A 24,517-nucleotide genomic window follows, 5' to 3' on the forward strand; every position below is an offset into this window, starting at 1 on the left:
GGCTCACTCCGCACACCTTCTGGTCTGTGTCAGCAGGTTGCTCCATGTTCACCCCTCCACTCTCCGTCAGCGGGGCCTGATATCTTCTGAGCTGACAGAAAAAAGAACTCCCAAAGCAGCTCGGGAAGGAGATACATATCTCAGTTTGGAGGGGAAACATTGTGACGCTGCTGCAAGGAAACGAACACATTTGATGGTTCAGACAGAAAAACAGGCTTCTTCATGGTGGAAATTATTCCCAGGATCAGTTTGGGAGGCGAACGCAGTCTTTAGGATCAGGCTGAAAAATCACAAACCAACTGGGATCGTTTTTTTTTTATTTCAGCTGCTTTAGCTTTAGTAACTTTATTGAAACCACATCCACTCCTGACTGCAAAATGTTCTCAACTGATGGAAACGGCTTCAACGCTCAAGAATAAAAAATGAAACTCTGTATTTCAACTGCGTACGTTCACCTTAGGATATGAAGCAAAGAGAACTGAGAATGGAGCTGCTATTCTAGTAGCATCTAAGACAGGATGACCGGATGTTTTTCCATCATTGCAACTTCAAGTTTCACGTTCTCACGGCAACATTTTGAAAACGTTGCTGTTTCCACGGAAACAGCAAAAACACTGACAACGAAGTAGTTGCTGTGAGGTACGAGTGCTAACCACGCCACCACTAACGACTCCATGTGACACTTCCACCAATGAAATGTTGATTATGGTTTTAGTCACCGAGATGATAATGATGGAATATTTAATGAGCTGCGATCATCAGTGTGGACAAACTTCCTGTATCTTCTCATCAGTTATTTTCACTGCATCTCTTCTTCTCTTTTCAAAACCAAAGTGGAGCGGCTCCAGTCAACAGACCTGCACACGAGCAGCGTAGAGACGATTCAGCCAACACAAACTCTCTCTTCCCAGCTCTCACACACACACACACACACACACACACACACACACACACACACACACACACACACACACACACACACACACACACACACACACACACACACACACACACACACACACACACACACACACACACACACACACACACACACACACACACACACACACACACACACACACACACACACACACACCTCCCTTCAACTCCCCGGTAATAAAACACACACTGCCGTCCATTCACAGAGTCGTGCTGCTGACACCCCCCCGATCTTCGTACGGAGGCACATTTCTGCAGAACTATTGAGCATAAAGCAAAAATAAACCTACTTGGATTCATTCTTATCCATTCATTGCACCGTTGGAACTCGATGAGAATAAAAATTAATGTAGGAAATTCCAGAGAAAAGTAAACAATAGAACACAATGGAAGTGATTTTGCTTAATAAAAAAACACCTTGAAGCAATTGTTAGTCATTAAAGGTCTTTGAATGGAAGCTTCTCTGAGGTGTCGTTAGTGTTGGAATAACTTATGTCAAAGTCATGAATGAAGGTTCACTCCCCTCAACTCGATGTGCTGCCTCAGCCAGTTCCTCCACAACCGGCCCATTCATAAAATGGCAGGGCTGAGCCGTGTGTGTGTGTGTGTGTGTGTGTGTGTGTGTGTGTGTGTGTGTGTGTGTGTGTGTGTGTGTGTGTGTGTGTGTGTGTGTGTGTGTGTGTGTGCGCGTGTGGATGAGAGGTTGTCAGGAGGAATCATCTGCTCGCGTAAGAGAAATCAACCATTTTACTCCCAAACAAAACGCCACAACAAACGCAGCCATTGAGGCGGCCGGCCGGCCCCCCGAGCTCTGCGCTCAGATCTGGCAGCCACCTGGATGTTTGCGCACACTTTGTTGCGTAGCAGCTGTATTTTGGAAAGTGAAGAACAGGGCTGCGTGTTTCTCTTTTGGGGGGAGAGAGGGAGGGCACGGAGGGGAGGAGCCGATTCATCCCGACGCTCCAAAACGAGGCCTGATTTATCCAGTTCTGATCCAGAAAAACAGGCCAGACAAGAGGGAGGCTGTGAATTCATGACAAAGCAGAACACACAAGAGCCAGAGCGCCGAGCCCCCGATCCCCCACCCCCACGGTCTTAATCAAGAGAAAATCCTCCAATGGCTCAACATCAACACACTTCCTTTAGATTCTATAAACAAAAATATACATTATTACTGCTATGTAAAGCCTACCTCAAAGATCTCAAAACCTTGTCTTATCACCTTTACATCCATTTTCTTCCACTTATCCGTTTCCGGATCGCGGTCACATCACACCGATTACGAACCTTCCTGCAGGTGGTGAGCCCACGGGAAGGTGGCGCCCGGCGTGGGACACGAACCCACTACCTAGAGATGGTTAGTCTCATGCTCTACCAACTGAGGTATCCGGGGGCCTATCACCTTTACACCTACAAGTACTTTAAAACCCGCTTTAAACAGCGTTTTCAAGTCAAACCGTGACTTTTCATTGCAGCTGTTGGTTTACAGGACAGAGATACTTTGAGAACAGCTTCCAGAGAGAGAGAGAGTTTAAAAAAAAACTAAAAAAACACAGGTCTCCATCTCCAGAAAAACACATTTTCTAAGGCACCTTGTCCTGCAAAGGCACGATGGTTACAATCAGTGGTTCAACAGAAAACAAACCCACTGGAGGATTCCAGAGGGTTTGAGCAGCTCAGTCTTTTGAATTTCACAGCAACTGGGTGAACATTTACCACACCGTCGTCTGCATACGACGAGAACATTTCTTCCATACAGACACTGAGTCGAAGCAAGATGAAGAAATACCATGAAGGAATACAGCTGAAAGGATCTTAAATGGTCACACTGCCCCAAAGCGGTTTTTTTCCTCTCTCCCATAATTCAAAACATTTTCAGCGACCGTTTCTTGTCGATCGGTGTCGTTTATACACATGAAAGACACTGCGGAACACCGAGTACCGAGTGGGAACCGACGCACAAACAGGGAGGACTTCCCACGTAAAGAACCACAAGCTCAGACTTGAAAATCTCAAACCTTCTTCAACTTCAATCAAATTCCCGTGTTACAAAGTCGTACTAAATGAAACACGAGCATCCAGCAGCTTCTGCTCTTCTTCTACCGGCTCCATTTTGTTCGACATTGGACAGAAGAAAGCGCGCCGTACAGGGACGAACCATGTATTTACATACTTTTTAACTGAATCTGTTTTGTGGGATTTTTGCTTCCGTTGCAGGACAGTTTATCCGAGGAGTGCGGTGCAAATCCCAGCATGCAAATTCTGACCCGACATATGCAAAGCAGCAGTTTGGTCCAAGCAAAGATTGTTCGCATTCTCACACCTTTGTTGCATCTTCAACAGGTAGAACTACGGTAGATGCTTTACTTTTTGCAACACAGGTGGAAATTAGTACAGCGGGGATTCGACATAACAGCTCGAAGTAACTTTCATGTGATTTTAAGATCTCATTTTAAAACTCAAGCATAGTTGCAGGTTTGTACTGTTTAAATAGGGTTATCAATCATTCCGTTCACCTCCATGAGATACCTACTTTTCAAAGCACCAGACAAACAAATACAGAATACATTAAAGTCACAGGAATTTTCTCTTTGTCAAATTATGGGAGAATTAGCAGTAACTATAATTTACTTTAGGAATATAACACACTTCAGTGGTTATATAGTCGAAATGAGCACTCACAGGAGTACTATTTAATTACAGTAATGCGAGTATTTGCGGAGCTGAAGCTAAACTGGCTGTTCGAGAAACACTGTAACATCATTCTATAGCCACAACTTCCTATATAATTACTGCAAGGCACAAAACTAAACAATCGTCCCACACAGCTCCAGAATCACTGGATTAGTTCACATCTTGGAGCACTCAATGAGTGTGTGTGTGTGTGTGTGTGTGTGTGTGTGTGTGTGTGTGTGTGTGTGTGTGTGTGTGTGTGTGTGTGTGTGTGTGTGTGTGTGTGTGTGTGTGGAAGAGAGGGTCCAGATTTTTAAATTTGACTCAGTTTGTACAGACACAGGAAGGGAGGGAGGGGTTTGGAGTATCCACTTGGAGAGCGACGGGTGGGGGGGTCGGGATCTGTAGTACTGTAGGGCTTTTTTTTTTTTTTTTTTTTTTTTTATGAATGAAGACTTGAAGGAAAGAGCAGCAAACAACCGAGAGGGAGAAAGCGAAGAGAGCGCGAGCGCAGGAGCAGAGGGGGGAGGGGCGGGGAGGGGGAGGCACACTTCCTTTTACGCACGCAGGGAGGAAAATTTATGAATGGGTCACATCTCTCGAGCTGCTCCAAGTGTAAACAACATACTTGGACAAAGAAGAACAGGCTCTGGAGTGCAGGCGAAGCCTCGCTAAGTGATGCGACTTCGCCGTTTCACCGCCACACACACACACACACACACACACACACACACACACACACACACACACACACACACACACACACACACACACACACACACACACACACACACACACACACACACACACACACACACACACACACGCACGCACAAAAAAAACTCAAACCGGCGACACGTCGAAAACTGTGTGTGCACCAAGAATCCAACATTTGCTTTTTCTTTTTTCAACAAACAGACAAACAATTGCGTTCGGAGACGTTGACAAACAAAAAACAAACCTCTCCTCGACTCTCGAGGAGCGACGGATCAGCATCACATCCTGCGTTTGGGAGCCAATCACATTAAGGTGAAAATATGGAGCTGGTATCACAAATGGCTCAATTACCTTTAAAAACACACACACACACACACACACACACACACACACACACACACACACACACACACACACACACACACACAGGTCAGGCGGTGCATGAATGTTGCATGTTTGCGTAACCTTCCTCGGTGGCGGTCTGCAGACAGAGCACGCTTGTTAGCTGTGAACTGAAGGAGAATGGAGCAGAGATAGATTTTCCAGATGTGCAGGTATTGCACAACCCCTGCTTTAACCCCCCCCCCCCCCCACACACACACACACACAATCTAGGCATTCCGATGTGTCCTTGAGTTTTAGTTTTTTTAGTTACTTCTCCCTCCACTGTTGGTCTCTCCTCTACGTTGACGTCACACCCAAGCAGGTAACAACTTGACTCAGTAAACAAGGTTTGATTTTAATAGGACGCAGTTTTAAATGGAAGCCTCAATTATACTCCAGTCACCTGGATTACAGTCGTGCCTTAGCAGGTTTTTCTTTTCTTTTCTCTTTTACAGTTTCCAAAACAGGTGAGTCACTTGTTTTGTTTTTTTTGGTTTTCTTTTTTAATAGACTGACTGATTATCTTTCAGTTCTGCGTGGGAAACCGTCACATGCTTTTTATAGAAACACACCGGATGGGGATCAAAGACAAAGATGAACGCACTGATCTGGAAATAAGTCTGACAAACTGGGATTGTCCAAGATCCCGTTTAATACGGATTTCTGCACAGTTGCAAGACGGCCTCAGAAAGCGAAACGTCGCTGAAGGAGGATGTGGTGGACGTGAAATAAAGACATTCAAAGGTTTTAAAACACCTGCGAGGAAGTAGATCTGCGCGAGAAATCAGCAAACATCAGATAAATAGATGATCTTGGGCCCAGCATAGACGTCACTTTACAAGTGAAAAACGCATCGCTCTTGTGTTTTTGTTTCCGAAAATGTTTCTCCTTTCTGCGCGTCCGTTCCCATGGAAACGGCAGAAACACTGAATACGATGGAGTCATGACACTCTGGAGGAAAGCTTGTTCTTATCGTCCATCTACTGAGCGCGTGCACAACTCCTCTTCGCTAAGGCCGCGGTGCACAATGTGCAGTAACAGCGCTTTGGTAAAGATGCATTTTCCCCGTTCCTGGTACTTTTAAAAAGTGAGCAACTCCACCGAATTCCACAAACAGTTTTTCATGTCTTTACTTCAGGAGTGCCGGACACATTTTAGTTCAGGGGCCACATACAGAGCAGTTTCATCCAGAGTGGGCCAGACCAGTAAAATAGTGCCATAATAACTTTTAAGTCTAAACTTTGAAGTTTTCCTTTATTGTGACACTTTATGTGATGATGTTTATATTTTGACAAAAAATAAACCGTTACTACCAAAAATGACTACAATCTCAACATAAAGTCAATTTTAATGACACTTTCTGGTGCGAAAGGCAGTGTTTATACAAACTCACCCTGACAGCGCGGCTTTGAGACTAATGCTGATTTGTTATTTTTCATGGCAGCGTCACGGATTTCTCAGCTCGGGTCTCAGTGTCATTTTGCTACTATTACGAAATTTGTAAAAAAACAAACAAAACCAAAATATCAATGTTTTCTTTGAAATATTTTCAGGCTGTTTGACCGGATTGGAGCCTCTTGAGTCTCTGATGTTTGACACCACAAAAGTAGGTCCGCTTCCTAGTGAGAGTGGTCTCGTCTTGTTTTTGGACCGCAACAGTATTTACCGTCACTTGTCAGGTGCGGTTTCCCGTCAGTCAGTCGGAGCTGAATGGAGACGCTCCGACGGGACTCGGCCTGTCCGCTGTGTGTGAGCGAGCTGCCCGTCAAACTGAAGCCTCTCTGACCCTGCAAATCATACCCGGGTCACCCGTTAGCACAGGCCTGACAGCTGATTGGCCGATAGGCCGGGGGGGGAGGTTAAGTAGACATGACCCCCACGTGCCCCCGGGGTTCAGCTGCACTTCCTCCGCTGCATTGTTGGACCAACAGACACCAACAATGTGACACAGGGCCTGTGTGACAGAGGCGGTGACCGGCGGCGACTCGCTGGTTCAATCACACGACGTCGAACACAAAAGGCGCGGCGCTCCCGTCGAGGAAGAGCCACTGACAGGAGGCTGTCACTTCTACTTTGGAGCTTATTCCTGAAGCTCTCTTCATCCGTTTTAGTGTCATTGCTAAAGATGGAGGAGCTTGCGGCGTGTTGAATGGAGCCGGGAGAAAAAAAAAACCAAACCCAAAACACAGTGTTTGTATAGCGACACGTCCTCCCACCCAGATCCTGAACCGCCATTGTCGGGGACACACAACAAGTAAAGGGAAACTCATTCAAATATCCGCTCAGTTGTGGGGCCAGGAATTTGGTTTTCTATTTTACACCTTCCGACGGTCACAAAGAGCCATCTTTGTGCCTTCAATCATTTTTTACTGGTTTCCTGAGTTGGACCCATTCAGCTTTTCAAAGACATGCAAATGGCCGAGGTGGCAAAAGTACACACTTTAAAAAAAAGTACTGATAATTGTGCACGTTAAATCTTGTAAAAAGCACCGATTCGACTTCTTTATATAAGGACGAAGGTAAAAATGCCCTTTTAAAAACACACGTGTAAAGACACAGATCAGGATTCAACTTATATCGTCGTTTTGAGTCAGAGACTGAGTTATTTTTCAAATGGTAATGACGTTGGTTAATTAGCGGGGTGGTCGTCACCCTCGCCTCATAGCGAGAGAAAAACTCCCCGGTTTGATTCTGTGTCAGGCTTGAAGGCTTTTCTGTGTGGACTTTTCATGTTCGTCCTGCGTGTGGACAAAGTTTTTCTTTGGCTCTTCTGCTGTTGGTGAATTTCTATGGTGGCGTTACAGCGCCCCTACAGGCCTGTTATAAATACTACAATGCTTCTTGTGTACCAAAATGGGTCTAAACTGGATCTGTGCTGGACTGGTGACCCTGCATACTCTCATAAGAACCCTCAATAACAAGAAGAAAAGTTTGTCTGACATCAGCCAGCCGCCGACAAGAATGCCTGTTGGGCAGGAGAGTTCATCCGTTTCCACGACAACGGTGCTCGCAGCCACTGAAAACTGAACTTTCTGAAAATGGTGGAACTTTTTAAAAATGCTCCACCTCCATGTAAATGGGGAAAATGTACATTTTCTGTGGTTTCATTACAAAAACAAACAGCGCCCATTAAGTGGCCCGACATGCTAATTACACCGTTTTCGAAATGTTGCAGTCTGAACGGCGCCTCAGCAGGTTTCCGCCTGAACCGCCATCAAAACCTGAATAGAAGCTATAGAGATGGCGATAAGCCGACATTACTTTATATAAAACACAGCAAATCCCAATCAAAACTTCCTTTTTGGAAGGATTTGTGTTTGAAAGAGAAACAGGAAGTCAGCCATTATTGTTGTAACTTGATCAGTCTTCTGTGTGGATGAACGTGAACATCAGCTGCTTGGACTCGTCCTCACAGAGGTTAAAACGAGGAAGGAAACCGTCTGAAAAGTAGAAATCCCTGACGGCAATGTGTGCGCCACCTCATGAGGACCGGGTCATTAGGCCTTGTGTTTCTGCCAAATAGATTACTGTAACATCAGCGGGTCACAGGATCCCGGCTGAGCCGCCGCCGGCTTCACAGCCAAAATGTGACCGCTGCCTTCGTCCTCGCGCTCCCATGACATGCAGCCTAACTGGAATCAACACGAGCAGGCCGGCCGGGTGAGGCCGTCCTGCGCAGCGGTCGATATCTGATTGAATGAAACGTGCAAAGATCTGATCTGTGCAATGCATAGCGGAGTGAGAAAATCATTTCCGGCTCTCACACACTCACACACACACACACTCACACACACACACACACACATATATATATATATATATATATATGTTCCAATGTGGGAAGAGTACTCACAGTTCTCCGAGTGGAAATCAGGAACGAACTGCTCGTCACTGTCAGGAACCTGAGCTGAAATGAGAGCACACAGAAGAATTTTAACATCAGATTTTGGGCTTCTCTCTTCCCTCTGCCGTCTTTCTTTCGTTTCTCTTCCATGAAATGCGAGTCGGAGCCAGACGGAGCTGCGCTCAGGTCACCTTCACTTCATGATTTCTGCAGCGTGCCAGCACTTTTCTCACCCATAGATCAATTCACAAGAACATGGAGATCCTATACAGCGCCACAGATGTTCACCTTCACGTCAGGTTCTCACATCCTCTTGGAGCCTAATATAGATCAGCTGTAACTGCAGTGTATTTTACTTTAATTCAAACGGCCTTCAAATGGACTTTAGTTTTGAATTAGAAGACATCCGATTAAACCATTGAACAACTCAAATATTAAGAATGATAATACAATCATTTATAAAGCAACTTTGTAAATAAAGTTTTGTTGACAAAAACAAGCCAAACATCAAAGTAAACTAATAATAATCATGCCAACAAATATTAAAATGTCAAATAAAGTTAAAGAATATAATTTAGAATATCAATTCAAATTGATATAAAACAAGAATACTAACATTTACTGAATGTTAAATATCTGTAGAATAGAACTTAAATCATTTATATCTAAAAAAAAATAAACGTGAAATAGAAAATATATACATAAAAAAAAGCTTTATTGAAATAACTGGTCATTGTAAAATCAAACATTTTCAAAAAAAGATAAATAAATATTCACATTGTTTGGGGAATATTCCTTTTAAAAATTAAATGGACAAATATAATTACGTAAATTTTGTAAATAAAGAAAATTTTATAAAAACAAAAGAAAAACTGTATAAAAAAATACTGTTTTAATTCATAATACTGAGTTTTATTAATGACAATACAAGATAATGTAGTGAAACAATGACAGTTAAAAAAAAAATCTAAATCAGAACAGTGGAAGAAAAACAGGAATAACAAATAAAGTTGACACAATTTCATCATTAGTTTAGAAAAAATAAAAAAAGCAGATTGACAAGAATCGACTTTTGTCTGAAAGCTTCAGATTTGAGCTGAAAACCAGTTTCTTCTAGTTCCTTCCAGAGACAAAACAGGCTGTTCGAGAACGACGAGTGAGGGAATCTGTCAAGCGGAGTGTCAAAAGCAGCTCGTCGCCGAGTGTTAGTCTGGATTTCATCCGACCTGTGGATGAGGAATCGCTCACACTCCGACTCCAAGCGGATGGAAAAGGACGAAAACCGAACTGAAAGGCTGAAGAGAAGCGAGGGAGTGAAACCAGAAGTGAAGCAGATCTGTTTTCTGATGGCAGGAGAGTGACGGCAGCGACTGACAATCAGTTCTTCGACTCACAATCCTCTTTTTAAATTTTAGATCAAACACATTTTAGTTGAGGGGCCACAAACAGACCAATCTCATCTTGAGAGGCACCAACTGGTGACGTAGCGTCGCCTTGAAATTTAGGCCCCGAAAGTGAAAACAAGAGCGTTTTCATTTCAGAAAGGTTTTACATTTATATGGCAACGCTTTGAAAACAACGCCTTTTACCACACCCATGGCAGGAACATTTAAAATGTAGTTGACATGCTGGGCCACTAGTGGGTGCTGTCGGTTGTTTTTGTAATTTGTATGGAGTCGGATTGTTATTACAGTGACTGTCAACTACAGAACTACCAAGTCCAGGAGAATATGGACTGGAAGTCATGACACGACGGAGGAAACATGGGTCTGGTTGTTCATCTACTGAGCATGTGCAGAACTACTAGTTACTACAGCCGAGGTGCACATGAGCAGTAGCAGCTTTTCCGTCGTCTTGATAGTGACGGAGCTTGAGTGTCTCTACAAAATTCCATTTCCCCACCGTTCCACGACTGTTTTCAAAAAGTTCCAGCTGGGGAGCTGTTCCCAAAAACAGGTTGCAGCAGCACGGTTGTTATGTGAACAGACCCTCAAAACGCTATGAACGTTTTGCGTTTTCACTTGAAGAGACTTACAGTTTAAACGGGGCCCTGAAGTTTAAAGTTTGTCTTTGTTGTGGCGCGGCGTTTCCGTGATGAAAACGTCTAAATTTTTAAAAGTTTTATCGGCGGTTTGGCCGGATTGGAGCCACCTGCCGGCCCGTTTTGGCCCATGGGCCTTATGTTTGACCCCCCTGTTATAGAGCGTCTTCTTCACACTGACCCATCTAAAACTAGTGAGTCAATTATTAAAAACAGAGCGAACCACAAGCTTTATGCATACCGACAAGACATATTCAAAGTAATCCAAGAGTCTTGTCGGGACTGAGAAGTGTAATCAAACAGCTCAGTGATGCGCGATCGTGTCGATATCGGAGGCGTCGGGTTTCATCGGAGCTGATTAGGCTCACGATGAGGCTGGTGTGAGTGCACCAACCGAGCCAGTGACACCAGGTGCTGCCGCGCCGCGCCGACTCCCGACTCCATTGTACATGTAGGAATCCAAAGCCATTGACGGTGATCCGGCTGGAGCTTTGTGACTCTGAGTCACACCAACACACGAGGAAAAGCTCCAATCGGACGGCCGACGCCCACTCGGAGGGGGTGAGGAGGTCAAGCTCGCACGCTGAGCCACAAGTACGCTGGCATTTCATCCGGTTTGCCTCCAACTGATGAGCTAATCCCAACAAACCTTTATTCATGGCAGCGCTCCAGCTTTGCTACTTTCTAGGCTAATTTTTTATTTTATTTTTTTTTAAGTGTTTCCATCGCCTGGGTCTCACACTTGCGTCATTGGCCCAACGGAGCTGGTCGGGAAAATTTGATGGCTATCATTAAATATCATGAAATTAATCAAGAGTGTAAATAAATGGAAGTGGAGTGGAACTAAAAACACACGACACAAATAGGAAAGGACAGTTATTCAGTGTCGGCGCAACTTGATCGTAACCTCGGCGTGAAAGCAGAATGTGACCCGACCCCGGCGGCCTTCGTAACTCTCGCTTCATCCGCAGAAGCCAGGAGAGACACAAAGGCGGGAGCGACGCAAAGGCAGAGGACAAAAAGAGGAAAGAAGAAACTCAAATCCACTCTCTTGTCGTCACACTCCTGCTTCCTGTGCGGAGGAAACCGGATGACTCCGTTTCGGAGCATGTTCTGATAAACGACATCGATTTCTTATACGACGCCGCATCCTGTGGTTTACTATACCATAATAATATTAGCCCCCTTTTAACTTTTCTGCCTCCTGCCCTCTGGGCGGCGGGGGTGGGGGGGGGGAGTTCTTTGAGACAGAGCAGCGGCTGATATTCAGCTCAACAGATCCAACAATCAATCAGTCCTGCGAGTTTCAACATGTCCAGAACGGAACACGCTGGACCTTCTGAAGCGACACGGCAGAAAAACACAAGTGATGAGCATCAGACACTATCGCTGTGTGTGTGTGTGTGTCTGTGTGTGTGTGTGTGTGTGTCTGCACACTTTCCTGTGCATGTGTATCTGATTTGTTTCCAGGAACACCTCGTCAGGGGCTTTGAGATGCAAGTCAGCACAAGAAGGAGAGTGTGTTTATACGAGCGCAGACGCATGTTCTCCCCGATGCTTCCAGGCACCTTGAATGACTTTTTTTTTTTTTTTTTTCTCTTTTTCTCCTTCTCCTCCCAGTGGGAGATCCTGGGAGGAGCGCCGCTCCAACAGTCATATAAACCTAAAAGGCCAAAGTGAGACAAGATGTGACAAGCTCCTGAACTCTTGCCATTCACTGCTTCACCCTTTCTGTCTCTGTCTCTCTCGCTTTGCTTCCGCTCTGCTTTGGCAGGGAGAAGAAGAAGAAAAAAAAAAAAAAAAAAAGTCCCTGGAGCAAACCAGCTTTTACAACCGTGGTGAATCCCTCACAACTGCAATCAGTCATGATAAAGTCTTTAATTAATGCAACAGGAAAGGAGAGGTCTTAGCCGGGGAAGCTGAAAACAAGCCCGTACTTAGGGTTAAATAACACTTTGATGGAGCTGCGCTTCCACCTCGCAGCTCCGCCGCTTTGTTTTTCACCCCGTCGCCCTCCCGTGACTCAACAACACGCCGCCACACAATTTGTAGAATCGGGACATTATGTCAAGCTCGCAGTTAAAAGGATGCATTATCCAATTCCACCAAATAACCGGCTTTCCATTCACCTCCCTGGGGGGGGGGGGGGGGGGGGGGGGTTCACAGAGTGAGTCTGGAGGTTTCCGCCTCGACCTCGACGTCGTAGAAATGAACAAAACGCTTCAGAACAATGAGAAACATTCTTAAACTAAACAGAAAGCTTAGCAACGTCTGTAAACAGAGGAGCCGTTTCTGCTCCAAATAAACTTCCAAATGAAAATAACACAGTTTATAAACTGGAAGAGAAGAGTCCTGCTGTATTTACCAACAATCTCACTTTTTTTTTTTCAACTGTTTTGAGTCGTTTTAGTCGTCGTAGCTGAATTAGCCATTTTAGCTGTTTTGTTTTTGTTAGCTTTTTTTTTTTTTTTTTTAAGTTTAATTTGAGCAGTTTTAGCCCCATTTAGTTTAGTTAGTTTTCCTTTCTGGAGCCATCTTCAGGAGTTTTAGCAGTTGTGGTGGTTTTAGCTTTTCAATCTGTTGGAGTGGCAGCCATTTTAGCCAATTTTTACTTTTTTTTCAGGATCATTTTAGCAAGTCATAGCGGTTTTAGCCGTTTTACTTTCTGTTGCCATTTTTAGAGGTTTGACATATTCTATTTAATTAAGTTGTACTTCTTTTTTTTTTTTTTTATCCATTGGAGCCACTTTACCTGTTTTACTTTTAAAGCTTTTTTTTTTTTTTGCTTTTTTTAGATCGGTAGCAGCCATTGAGCCGATTGTCATCGTTTCCATTTCAGCCATTTTCTCTGCTATAGCTGTCAGTGTTTCTGTTTCACGTTTTTTGATATCCCTTTTGCTGCTTTAACAGTTTTAGCCATTTATTGCCATTTTACTCATTTTAGCTGTCACAGCAGTTTCATCTGTTATTCTACTTCTAGATGTTTGTAGGGTTTGACACTTTCAACACTTTGTTGTTCGTTAATGTCAGTCGGGGTCGGAAACTTAACATTTCTCACCTGCGGGGAAAAACAAACGTGCAGGGACGGACTGGGAACACACGATGGAACGTTTTAATGATATGTAGAAACTGTGATTGCATTTTTGCCCATAGGGGATTCATATTGTAAACGATGGATAACAGAACTGGAAGAAAAAAAAAACCCCACATCTTACATAATAAAAGCGAGGGAGCGGCATCAGAAGCCCTTGTGAACTAAATGTTGAAGGTGTGGTTTTCGGGAGCTTAATGTGTGAATACAGTTAGGGCTCCAGCTTTGAAGTGACATCCATTGTTGCACTTTTATTGGTTCTGGCTCCCGTCTTTGTCTGCGCGAGGTGCTGGTGTGAAGTGAACTTGCTGCTTTTCGACGCCCCATGAGAAAAGGTGCGAAAGCGTTCGTGGACGCGGCGTGGTTTCGCCATCAGCCGCGTAAACGTCCGTCCACGGTCCGAGGCGGACGGGCCGCTTCCACTCGGTCTGCACTGGCAGCTGCTTCACTTCCTTAATTTGCTGAACTGTGAACGTCTCGGAGAGTCGGCCTTATTGTGCTGCTTTCAGGAGATATTAAAGACGTCTGCTTTCCCTCAAACAGAACGTCTATCACGTCTATTTCACAACCCCGGCAGAAACGTTTCCAACTGACCGGACCACCAAAGGAACTGTAACGTTCACCCTTCACCTTGATTAACTTCCACTTTTCTTCTGCTTCATACAAGCACATGACAGTCACAGAATTACTTCCTACGAGTCCGCTCACTTCATCGATGCCTTTCACCTCAAAATATCAAAGAACAACTCATAAAACTGGTGTGTAACACGAACCCAGGCATCGTAAACGGGCACATTCAGGGTTATTCTCTGAAAATAGTACTAAAGACTTTAAATCTGATCTTTTTACAGGAATCCGGTAAGACATTGATCCAGTTTTGGGATTTAGAAGTGAGAAATGGTGAATCCTGAGTCATTTTGGTCTATCTAAGCTTTTTAGTCCTATAAACAGCACATAAGGGTGTTTTCAGACTTTGACATGTCATTTTATCCCACTTGAAGTCAGATTTGAAGCAAGTGCAAAGACAAAGAAATAAATAAAATCAGTTTCTGCCCAGCAAATCTCAAACATTCAACAGGAAAACACACTATATGGGTTGATGGTTCAAATTCTAACAGGGCGGTCAAAGAAAGAGTGTCATTCTCTTTTAAATCATCACATCAAAGTGACTGACACAACAAGATTCACACTTCTGTAGAGTGTCACGTTGACCCAGCGTCCAGCCGCGGCCGTGCTCCAGGTTACCATCAAAAAAGAAAAAAAAATGAAGAGAAAAACACTCATAATGAGTCACGGCTGGTGTTGTTTTCCCCCTCTTGACATACAGTATAATTACTCTATTAGAACTCACGTCATCAGGACTCTTATTAAGTCTACTGGCTGACAATCGCCTCCGACTGGGCCTCATTTCATCGCTATGTGCCTTTTGAGTGACACAAGGCAAATAGTGTGTTTGTTTGCGTTGGCCGCTGGCGGGCTGGCACGCACGCCACATGCCAACATGGCCAAAATGGGATATGCCCAAAGCTAATAATGTCCTGTCTGTGTCCACTCTGGGCAGGGGGGGGCGGCATGGTATATGAGCATGTGTGTCGCATGAGAAAGCTCCTCAACAACACTGTAGAAACAAGTCTTTTCAAAGTCTACCATAAAACTCTTTTTTTTTTTTTTCCTCCAATGAAATCACAATAATGACTTCAAGGTAATCCAAGTCTGGACGGAGGACAGACCTAATAAAATTCATCGACCCCCATGATTGTCATAATCAAGACAGAAACAGCAGGTTAATGAGAAAAGCAGGCAAGTCTCACCTTCTGTGAGCCACGTCTCTTGGAGTTGGCTTAAATCCTGGAAGAGGTCTGCACAGAAACATGGAAAGAAGGAGAAGAAGACATTAAACAAACTGTACCACATCCACGCACTGTGCTCGTTTCTAAGTCTGCAGCTTTACAGAAAGCAGAGGCCAGAGAAACCATACTTCACCTTCAGATTCCTGAGGGGGCAATTCTGTGTCCATGTATTTCCTTTTCGTTGCCATCAACAGTCTATTTAGGGGCCCATTTCCTTGCGACTTCTGCAGAATCCATAGATGTTAAAGAGAATGAGAGAAGTGAGAAACAGGCTCCCAACTGGGCATTTCCAGCACATCAGTGTCATAACAGCCCCGGGAACGTGTCTTTTACGGTCACGGGGAGTCAAAAACACAGAAAGTGGCACACGAGTTATTCACAGAGATGACAATATGTCATGGAGTGGACGGGCTCTGCGCAAAACAACATTTCTCCCGCAATCTTGGAGAGAAAAACAAACGCGCTGTTTGGACCATTTGGCACAACGCCGACTTCAACCAAAACTCACCCGAACCCACACCGCTCATGCAACACGACATTTTTTCACTCAGTGTGGATTCAAGCGGCTTGACAAACACTTTTGTCGTGTTTTTGTCGCGATCTGCTTCGGGCTGGAAACTCGCGCGGACGCGACGCGCAAGCAGAGAAAAGACGCGAGACGAAAAAACCCCAAAACAAAAACAGGGAAGTAAACAGAAAACTTCATCCATACGTACATTTGCTAAAGTGTAAGGCACTTGCTGGTCAAAATATCCATCCATCTTATAATCCATCCGTTAACCGTTTGTGGTCATCTGGACCGGGTGAGTGGAGGAGATCCACGCACGCACGCACACGCAGGCTGCAGGAGCGCGAGGAGGGAGCTGCTTGTGAATGGAGCTGCGTGGAGGCTGCATGCATAATGAGCTCCATTCACAAAAAACGCCGAGGGGAAGTGATGGCGAGTGATTACCCAGCGGGCTGCAGCCGCTTTACAAACCTCTGCTTTCTGCGCCACACTCGCATTATTACATGTAACTGTCACGTAAAGCAGCTTCAAGTTTCAAACATGATCTGAGCGTTACTCTAAAACATTTTTGAGTTTTTGCAATCACATTGCGGGGCTGCACAGTTTTACCTACAACTCTTTTAGGTAAAACACGGTGTTTCTGCTACTTTTTGCGCATTTTACGCACCAATCTGCAAGCTTCAAACATGACTTTCACAATCTAAACGTGTGTGTTGTGAGTTTTATTTTATTTTTTGTTGCACGGGATTGTTGCCACGTCTGCCCACATCGCCAGGCTGCTGCACGGTGAAGGGGAAACAGATGTTACAGGCACAAAAGCTGCTGCGACTCACTTTAAACGCACTTTACAGGCCTGGTCGAGGCGCTCGGGCGCAGCTGTGCTGTCATTTCTGCCTCAGACATGATTTGGAGATAATATGGAGCCTTGCTTTTCGAGCAGGGGCCAGAGGAGGACCGTGATTGGTGCATTTCCTCTTTCGGGAGCTCGAATTTCCTCGCCTTTGTCCGGATGAATACACTGACTTATGAATGAAGTCTCGGTTCCACGCGTGAGCCAATCAGAACGCGGGAAACCGGGCACCTAGCAACCGTGGGCGGCGCTTGGTGCCACAACAGCCAATCAGCTGGCGGCAGCTCTTTCTACTGGATTTTCCAGTTGTTTTTCATTCACAAAAAACAGAGAGGAGAGGGAGAAAAAACGTCCATTCATAAAAAAAAAAGAAAAAACCTGCCGTGGCACGAAAAGTCCTGACATGTTTTCCTCTCTCTGCCCTCACAAACTCAAAAGAATTCCACTCTGTTCACCTCTGTGCTTCAGACGAACAAGGCGAACAGAGTCATTTATACATGTTTAAAACTGACCTAAATCACTTCAGGAATACGCATTCTTGCATTCTTGTGGTTGGAAGTCTGCACCACAACATTTAAAAACTCCTGAAGCCGTGTGCACACGGCTCGAAGCCCCGCTGCAGACTGAAACACGGGAGAGAGAGAGACAGGAAGCACAGCTCTGATGGGATCTGTGTTTAGTTTCACTGGTAGAAATGAGATTCAGAGATATGAACCAACAGGCATTATGAGGATATATCCACCCTCCGCTCCCTCCTCGCTCCTCTGTTGATATTCAGTCTCCATAACAGGGAATATTGTGCAGGTTATTTCCTGCTTAATGATATTTAGATGCACATTTAGATGTACACAACAGGCTATAAATATTACATCAGCTCTGCTCTGTGCAGCCAACGCCGGGCCGCTTCACTCCAGAGCCGGACAGACTCAAGGAAATTAAAGTAAACATTATGGTTGTTTAGAAGCTGTTTTATTATATTTAGGCTACTCTATTACAGTCCAGGCTGAGACAGAGGTTCTTAAGCAGCGGATCGGTACCTTGTGATGGTCTGAGAGATTAATATAAATGGATCATGTCAGGATTAGCAGGGAGGGAAGAGTCTGCACACTTCAGCTCTTTTTGTTGGTGTGATTTTACAACCTTCTTTGATGTTCAGACACTGGACACACAAGGACAAAAGCTTTTTTTTTTTATTACATTTTGTTGCCACTATAAGTTCATGTCAGAGCTGTGATCGTTTACTAAAAGACCCCAACTCAATACATGCTGGTAAAAAAGTAACTGATTATTAAATTTCTGACTTTTTAACTTTTACCTACAACTTAGTCCAGGGGTGTCAAATATAAGACCCGTGGGCCAAAGCTAGCCCACAAGAGGCTCAAAACCACCAAGCGAATTGTCCTAATTTCAAAGAAAACTGATTTTTTTTTTAAACAAATATCTTAAGACTGAGAGTCGAGATGAAATCGGGTTGAATGTGGCCTCTGAACTAAAATGACACCCCTTGTTTAGCAGTGTAGTTGTACTTGAGTACAAATAGTTCATAGTGCACATTTTTGACAGAGTCTTTTAGTTATTGAACGTGCAATTCAAAGTATTTATAAAGTCAGCCATACTTTGAGTAGTTTTTTTTTAATAATTTCACTTGAATGCAATGTAACGGAAGTTGTACAATTTGTTTTTACTACTTTTTCCAACCCTTTTTCATAGTTTGTTAATGGAGTTATTTCAATAATGTCACTGTTTGAAAATGGCTTCCAAGGTGGAAGTTTTGGAAAATGCCCTGGACTCTGTCTCCGTGTAGACGGCAGAAACTCTGCTATTGTGCAATAGCATGTGTGTGTGGTTTTGTTACAAAACACAACCAACAGCATCAACTAGTGGCCCAATATGAAAACTGCGTCATTTTCAGAACGTTGCCGTGTAAACGTAAAACCTTTCTGAAACAAAAAACGAAGCGTTTGGAGTACTTTTTGAAATGAGTACTTTGAACTTTCACTTGGAATTGAGTACAACTGAGATAAGGTGACAGTAGTTACACCTGACTCGCGTTTACAGCGCTCTCTCTCTCTCCACCTCTGCATAACGTCCAGTTCTCTTCAGGTGGAACAAAGTCTGAAAACTTTACGTTGCGTACTTAAACGACTGAAACTTGAGGCCTCGTGCAGAAGTCGCCCCGTGACCTTTGACCCGGGAGTCAAAGTCTGCGTTTAATGTCAAGACGTGCGATTTGAAGTTGAAAAACTGTGAAAAAAAAAAAAAAAAAAAGTGCTGGAAAAGGCACATGTGGTTTGAATTCACATCTGTTGGACATCTTTAGATTAAAGAAGAAAACGCGAGGGGCAGAAACCTCCGCGTGAAAAAGCTCCACAGTGATGCGCCTCAGAGCAGCTGGTAGCGTGGAGGAGTTGCAGGTTCCCCCAGCGAAGAAGAAGAAGTGAAGGCAGCCGGCGTACATCACATCTACTTCGTTTACATTGAGGAATCCATTGTAATAGTCATCCACCCCTGAGTCTAATATAGCTTTGTCAGCAGGGAGATAAGTACTGGCAGAGACAGAGGGGAGACATTTTAAGTTGAGAGTGGTGCTGTGGAGTGGACTCAAAGTGCTTATTGATCAACGCTGGCTGTGCTTGATGGATGGATGAAATGTTATTAGAGCTTCAAGCTGGTGTAGTTATGGACAGACGGGGCGAGGTGTGTTGTAAATGGAGGTGGGATGGAGAGGAATATTCAGAAAGGATGAAAGGAGTGAAACAGGGAGAAGAAAATGAGGGAATGACAAACCCGTTCGGAGAGATAGAAGAAGAAGACGAAGAAGAAAAAAAAGAGGATGTGGGTAGTAGACAGACTGAAGGAGCCAGAGGCCGAGCGCTCGCTCGGTGGGGGGATGGTGTCGTGTTAGAGGCCTCGTCGACAACACCTCCCTGTCTCTCCTCTCTCTGGAGCTTTTAGTCCTCCGCTCTCCTCCCTCGCTCCTGATAAGCTGATGGTGACTGATAAACAAATTAAGATGTTGAAGACTTTACTGGCAGCGAGACTCGTGCCCACCTCATTTTTAATTAAAAACAAGAGACTGAAAACCGTCGCACAGTTGAATTTATACATCACTGGAGGATAGAAAAGGGAAGGGCGGATAGTTAGAGGAACATGCTGAGTAATTCTATCGGTCATAAGACATGATCTGCACGGAGATTTTAAATTTCATCGTCTTGCTGGCTTAAAGAAGAGCTGGGGCAGAGCTTCGGAGAAGGAGGAAGCTCCTCACTCGACAGTAAAACTCCTCTTTAGACTTTTATATATTACATGGAAAACAAACAAGCCAATTGAACACCGGTCCGATTACAATGGGGTCATGTAAACACCTCTGTCTGATTAGATTGGCCCCGTTTGATTGAACTAACTCAGGATCACAGGAGGGACTAGAACCTGTTCATGATCCAATCAGTGTAAATGGTCCATCAGATTCCTGTTGTTGTTAGTTTTCTCAGCATTTCTGTTACAACGAGTCACAACATGACAAAGCAGAACTTTTAGTGCAGGAGACAATGCAGCTTTTACAACATATCAAAAGACTTTGAAGAGGCTCAACAAATACTGAGGTACCGATACTTAAACTGTCCGACGATAATCCCATCTTCAAACACCTTTTAAAATTTTTCCTTCAGAAGAGTTTCACTTTTAAACGGCAAAGTTTTGAAAATTATGTCGTTTTCACACTGGTGCTGTTCTGGCTGTTGCTTGTTTTTATAAGGAAACCACACACACACACACACACACACACACATTAACAACGGGAGTAAACGGACGTTCAGTGTCATTCGTGACACTCTGGAGGAAACAGTCTTATTGTCCAGATACTGAGCGTGTGCAGAGCCATGTGTTACGGGGCACATGCTCAGTAGCAGCGGTTAACTGATTAGGTGTTGCCACCTGAAATGTTGTCGTGTAAATGGGGCCTCATGGAGCTTCATTTTCTCAACCCACTTGCCGCTTTATGGACGCTTAACCCTCTGACACTTCATGCCAAATACAAACTATACAACCAATAAAAACAGAACCTGAGCAGATAATGAGGATCTCATCACGACTAGAGATTCCTTCCTAAACTGAATTGATCCTTTAAGGTTTCGCCTGGAAAGCTGCGGTTGGTTTTTCCTCCACAGCGCCAAGTATCTGTTGGCCTGAACGTGGGTCTACCTGTCACTGCGGTGATGGTTACCACCTGACTCTGGATCATAAAGTTCCTCGTTTACACCAAGCAGTTCGGGCCCGAGATTGCGTGAGCAGATGCACCCCCCCACCGGGAACGTAATAGATTCCCCGCTCGGCAACAATTGTTCTCGCTCGCAGGGCGATGTTTGAAAACCAGGACATATGGGTTTAATCTGCGAGTGCAAATCCTCCCTGCCAGAAAAAGTATTTATTTGTTAATTCTTTTTGGTGTAGTCACTCAATGCCTTCGTTAGGTAGAGTGCACCACGACTGCATGTGAGATCATTAGAAAGTTACTTCGCTAAATGTTCAGATTCACATTGACGTGCTGTCCTGGCAGCGGAAACAAATGAGAGCGCGAAGGAACACGGTCGGCGATCGTGTTTCACAGGCTGTGAAATCATCACTAAATCCATCTTTCTGACGTTTCACGTTGAGCAAACACCACACAATGGAGCTGTAAAAAACAACAACAAACTGCCTCTCGAATCAAAGCCGATGACTTAAATGAGAGATTACATAAGGAGCAGGTTGGAAAACCAAAACCCTTACAGAACGCTAAAAATGGAGCGCAAGAAAACATGCAGAATAATCGGCTTTGATTTTGACGCTTATGACTCATTCAGTCATTCAGTGAAACTGCTCAACTGTTTTCCATTCATACACTGGACGCGGGTGTTGTTTCGACTTACGCCTCAAAGTCACAAGACCTCCAACATGGTTCGTCTGCTGGTGCTCTGGCTTCGATTTTGGTGTAACCCTGAAGAAAAAGGTGAGAAAGTTTGGGTGAAGTGAATTGGTGAATTGAAGGCCCCGTTTAATGATTTCAGGTGAAAGCAGACAACCTTTTAATTCTGGGGCTCTGTGTACACGACAACGGTGCTCTGATATTATGAAAACGCAACTTTTTTTGAAAACGCTGCTACGGCCATAGTAACTAGTTGTCCTGCACATGCTCAGTACATGGACAATAAGAACAATGCTTTTTGGAGGCTTTTGGATAACGTGCTTCATAAAATCATTTACAGCAGTTGATGTCAAACGCATTTTAGTTCAGGTGCCACAAACAGTCCAATTTCATCTGGAGTCGGCTGGGACGGTAAAATAGTGTCATCATAACCTATAAATCTAAAATGTAAAGTTTGTCACTGTTGTGCTGCAGATGTGATGAAAATGTTGGTATTTTCTCAAAGGTAAACAATTATCACTGAAAAAGATTACAATCGCAACATAAAGCAAATTTTAATCACGCAGACTTCAACAGCTGTTGCATTATGGGTGTTTTTACACAGCATGGCTTTGAGGCTAATGCTAGTTTGCTAGCTTTTATGGCAGCATCACGATATCTCAGCCCGGGTTTCAGTGTTGTGTTGCTTCTCTCAAGAAAAACGCTAAATAAAAAATCTATGTTTTCTTTGTAATTTTTAATATTGAAGCGTCTTGCAGGCCGGTTTTGGCCCACGGGCCTTATGTTTGATGCCCCCGCTTTAGCCTGTTGGAGCCTAATACCCTAATTGCTAACCCTCTCTTGGTGTGCATTTGTGAATGTGTTTTTGCCCGATGATGAGCCGGCGGACAGTCCGGGGCGCACCGTGCTGTTGATCCACTGGATTGACTCCAGATAGCCACGACCCAGAGTTGGAACGGAGTGGGTATGAAAGACGGGTGGGTGGGCAGTGGACTTCACTGAACTGTCCAAACAAAGAGGACCGTCCCTCCAGCTCCGGGCCGCCGGGGAGCCGGGTTTGTTTGGAGTGTGTTACGGGCCTGCGAGGAAGAGCCGCCTCTCTCACGTGCCACGCCAACTGGAAAATGATTGCTAAAGTAAACATCCATTGTGTGAAACTCAGGGCAGACTGTGTGTGCTTCACATGCCCGAGTAGCGTGCTCTGGTGCCTCTGCCCAGAAACAAAACTTTTCCACTTTCTATTCCCAGGTGACTAAAAATAATATAAACTCCACACACCAGCTCACATCCTCACAATGCCACCCTGCCAAATCTGGACCCCCCCCGCCCCGCCACCCTGAGGTCTGCCTTGTGTCCTGCCTGTGTGAAATGTTCCTGATGTGCATCCAGGAGACTATTTCCTCAGCAAACAATACATATCTGAAAATAACTCCAGACAAAACCGAGTCAGCGATGTTTGCGGCACGACTTTTCAAATGCAAAGGAAGCTTCCTCAAATATGGATGATTTGAACTTTCAACCTTCCTGGAAAGATCCTCTTGTTTAATCATTTGTATTATTTATTAATTGATTTCAGGCATGTGGCAATCCAAGTGTATATACATATACAAACAACCTTTATTGACACACCCACACACACACACACACACACACACACACACACACACACACACACACACACACACACACACACACACACACACACACACACACACACACACACACACACACACACACACACACACACACACACACACACACACACACACACACACACACAGAGAGAGCTGCTTGTCCCACGATCGCTGCATCGTGCTGCTTTATGTGAATCAGAGTGATGTTGATCAAACTACAGATTATTATTTCAGATCTAAAGGACCCGTTTACGCAACGATTTCAAGTGAAAATGGAAAACATTTGTTGTGTTTTGAGTGTCTGCTTCCATGACAACGGTGCTCGGAGCCACTGAAAATGAAACTTTTGGAGAAGGTTCCGACTCCGATCAGACAGACACTTTCTGGAAAACGCTCGGGCTCCGACTCCTTGTAGTCGTGTCACTTCGAATCCTCTCGCTCAGTCGGGCCGGTCCGAGGAGGACGGAGCGAGTTCAAGATTAACGAGGCAGTAAAAGAAGTTTAGTGAAATAGTGAACGTTGTAAGACAACAGCTTTACTGAGGACAGAGAGACGGCAGCTTGACTGTTTTTATGTCGGACTTTAGTAAACAAGCTGGTAGAAAACTAAGTAATTGTAACTTTGTATCTGATTTAATACAAGTATCCAGTAATCAGATTACATGTGAAAGCGTTATAGGAACTTCTTATGGCATTGCTTCTAGTTTAACTCAGGTTCAGACACATTTGGTTAAACTATATCTTGTGTTTGTGAAGACAGATCTTACAGACGTTGATCTCAATGAGATAAGGTGAGAATGACATAAGTAGGATATTTCAAAGTGAGCCTGGTATCTATCAGTCTATCAGCCTGAGCGTACAGAAAAGCTGAAAGCTGATTTGTGAGTCACCTCTGTTGACATGATTGGTCGTTAACTTGAAAGCGTTTGCAGGATTTTTGATGTCACGGCTGCCGGCGATGTGCTGAGGCCGGCGCAGGGGGATCGTCACTGCCTGCCGGCTCTCAGACCACAGACACGTCGAGTGATTTCCCACCCGTGCACCACCCTGTGGAATTCCTGGCACTGCTGTTCAGACGGGCTTC

At 44.4% G+C, this 24,517-nt stretch overlaps 1 protein-coding gene across 1 annotated transcript in view; it reads right to left on the bottom strand.

The window, feature by feature from the left end:
* The window catches only part of etv4 (ETS variant transcription factor 4), a 37,715-nt gene extending 21,186 nt beyond the window's left edge, over positions 1-16,529 (bottom strand). Inside the window, exons 1-4 of the mRNA XM_080466357.1 lie at positions 16,256-16,529; positions 15,673-15,763; positions 15,501-15,548; positions 8,567-8,620 (exon numbers count right to left, since the gene is read on the bottom strand). Coding sequence (XP_080322483.1) covers positions 8,567-8,620; positions 15,501-15,548; positions 15,673-15,763; positions 16,256-16,312 — 250 coding nt within the window. The 5' untranslated portion in view covers positions 16,313-16,529. The remainder of the gene's footprint in view (positions 1-8,566; positions 8,621-15,500; positions 15,549-15,672; positions 15,764-16,255) is intronic.
* Between the last annotated feature and the right edge of the window lie 7,988 nt (positions 16,530-24,517).

The sequence above is a fragment of the Lipophrys pholis genome, assembly GCF_963383615.2.
Source record: "Lipophrys pholis genome assembly, chromosome: 1".
NCBI lineage: Eukaryota > Metazoa > Chordata > Actinopteri > Blenniiformes > Blenniidae > Lipophrys > Lipophrys pholis.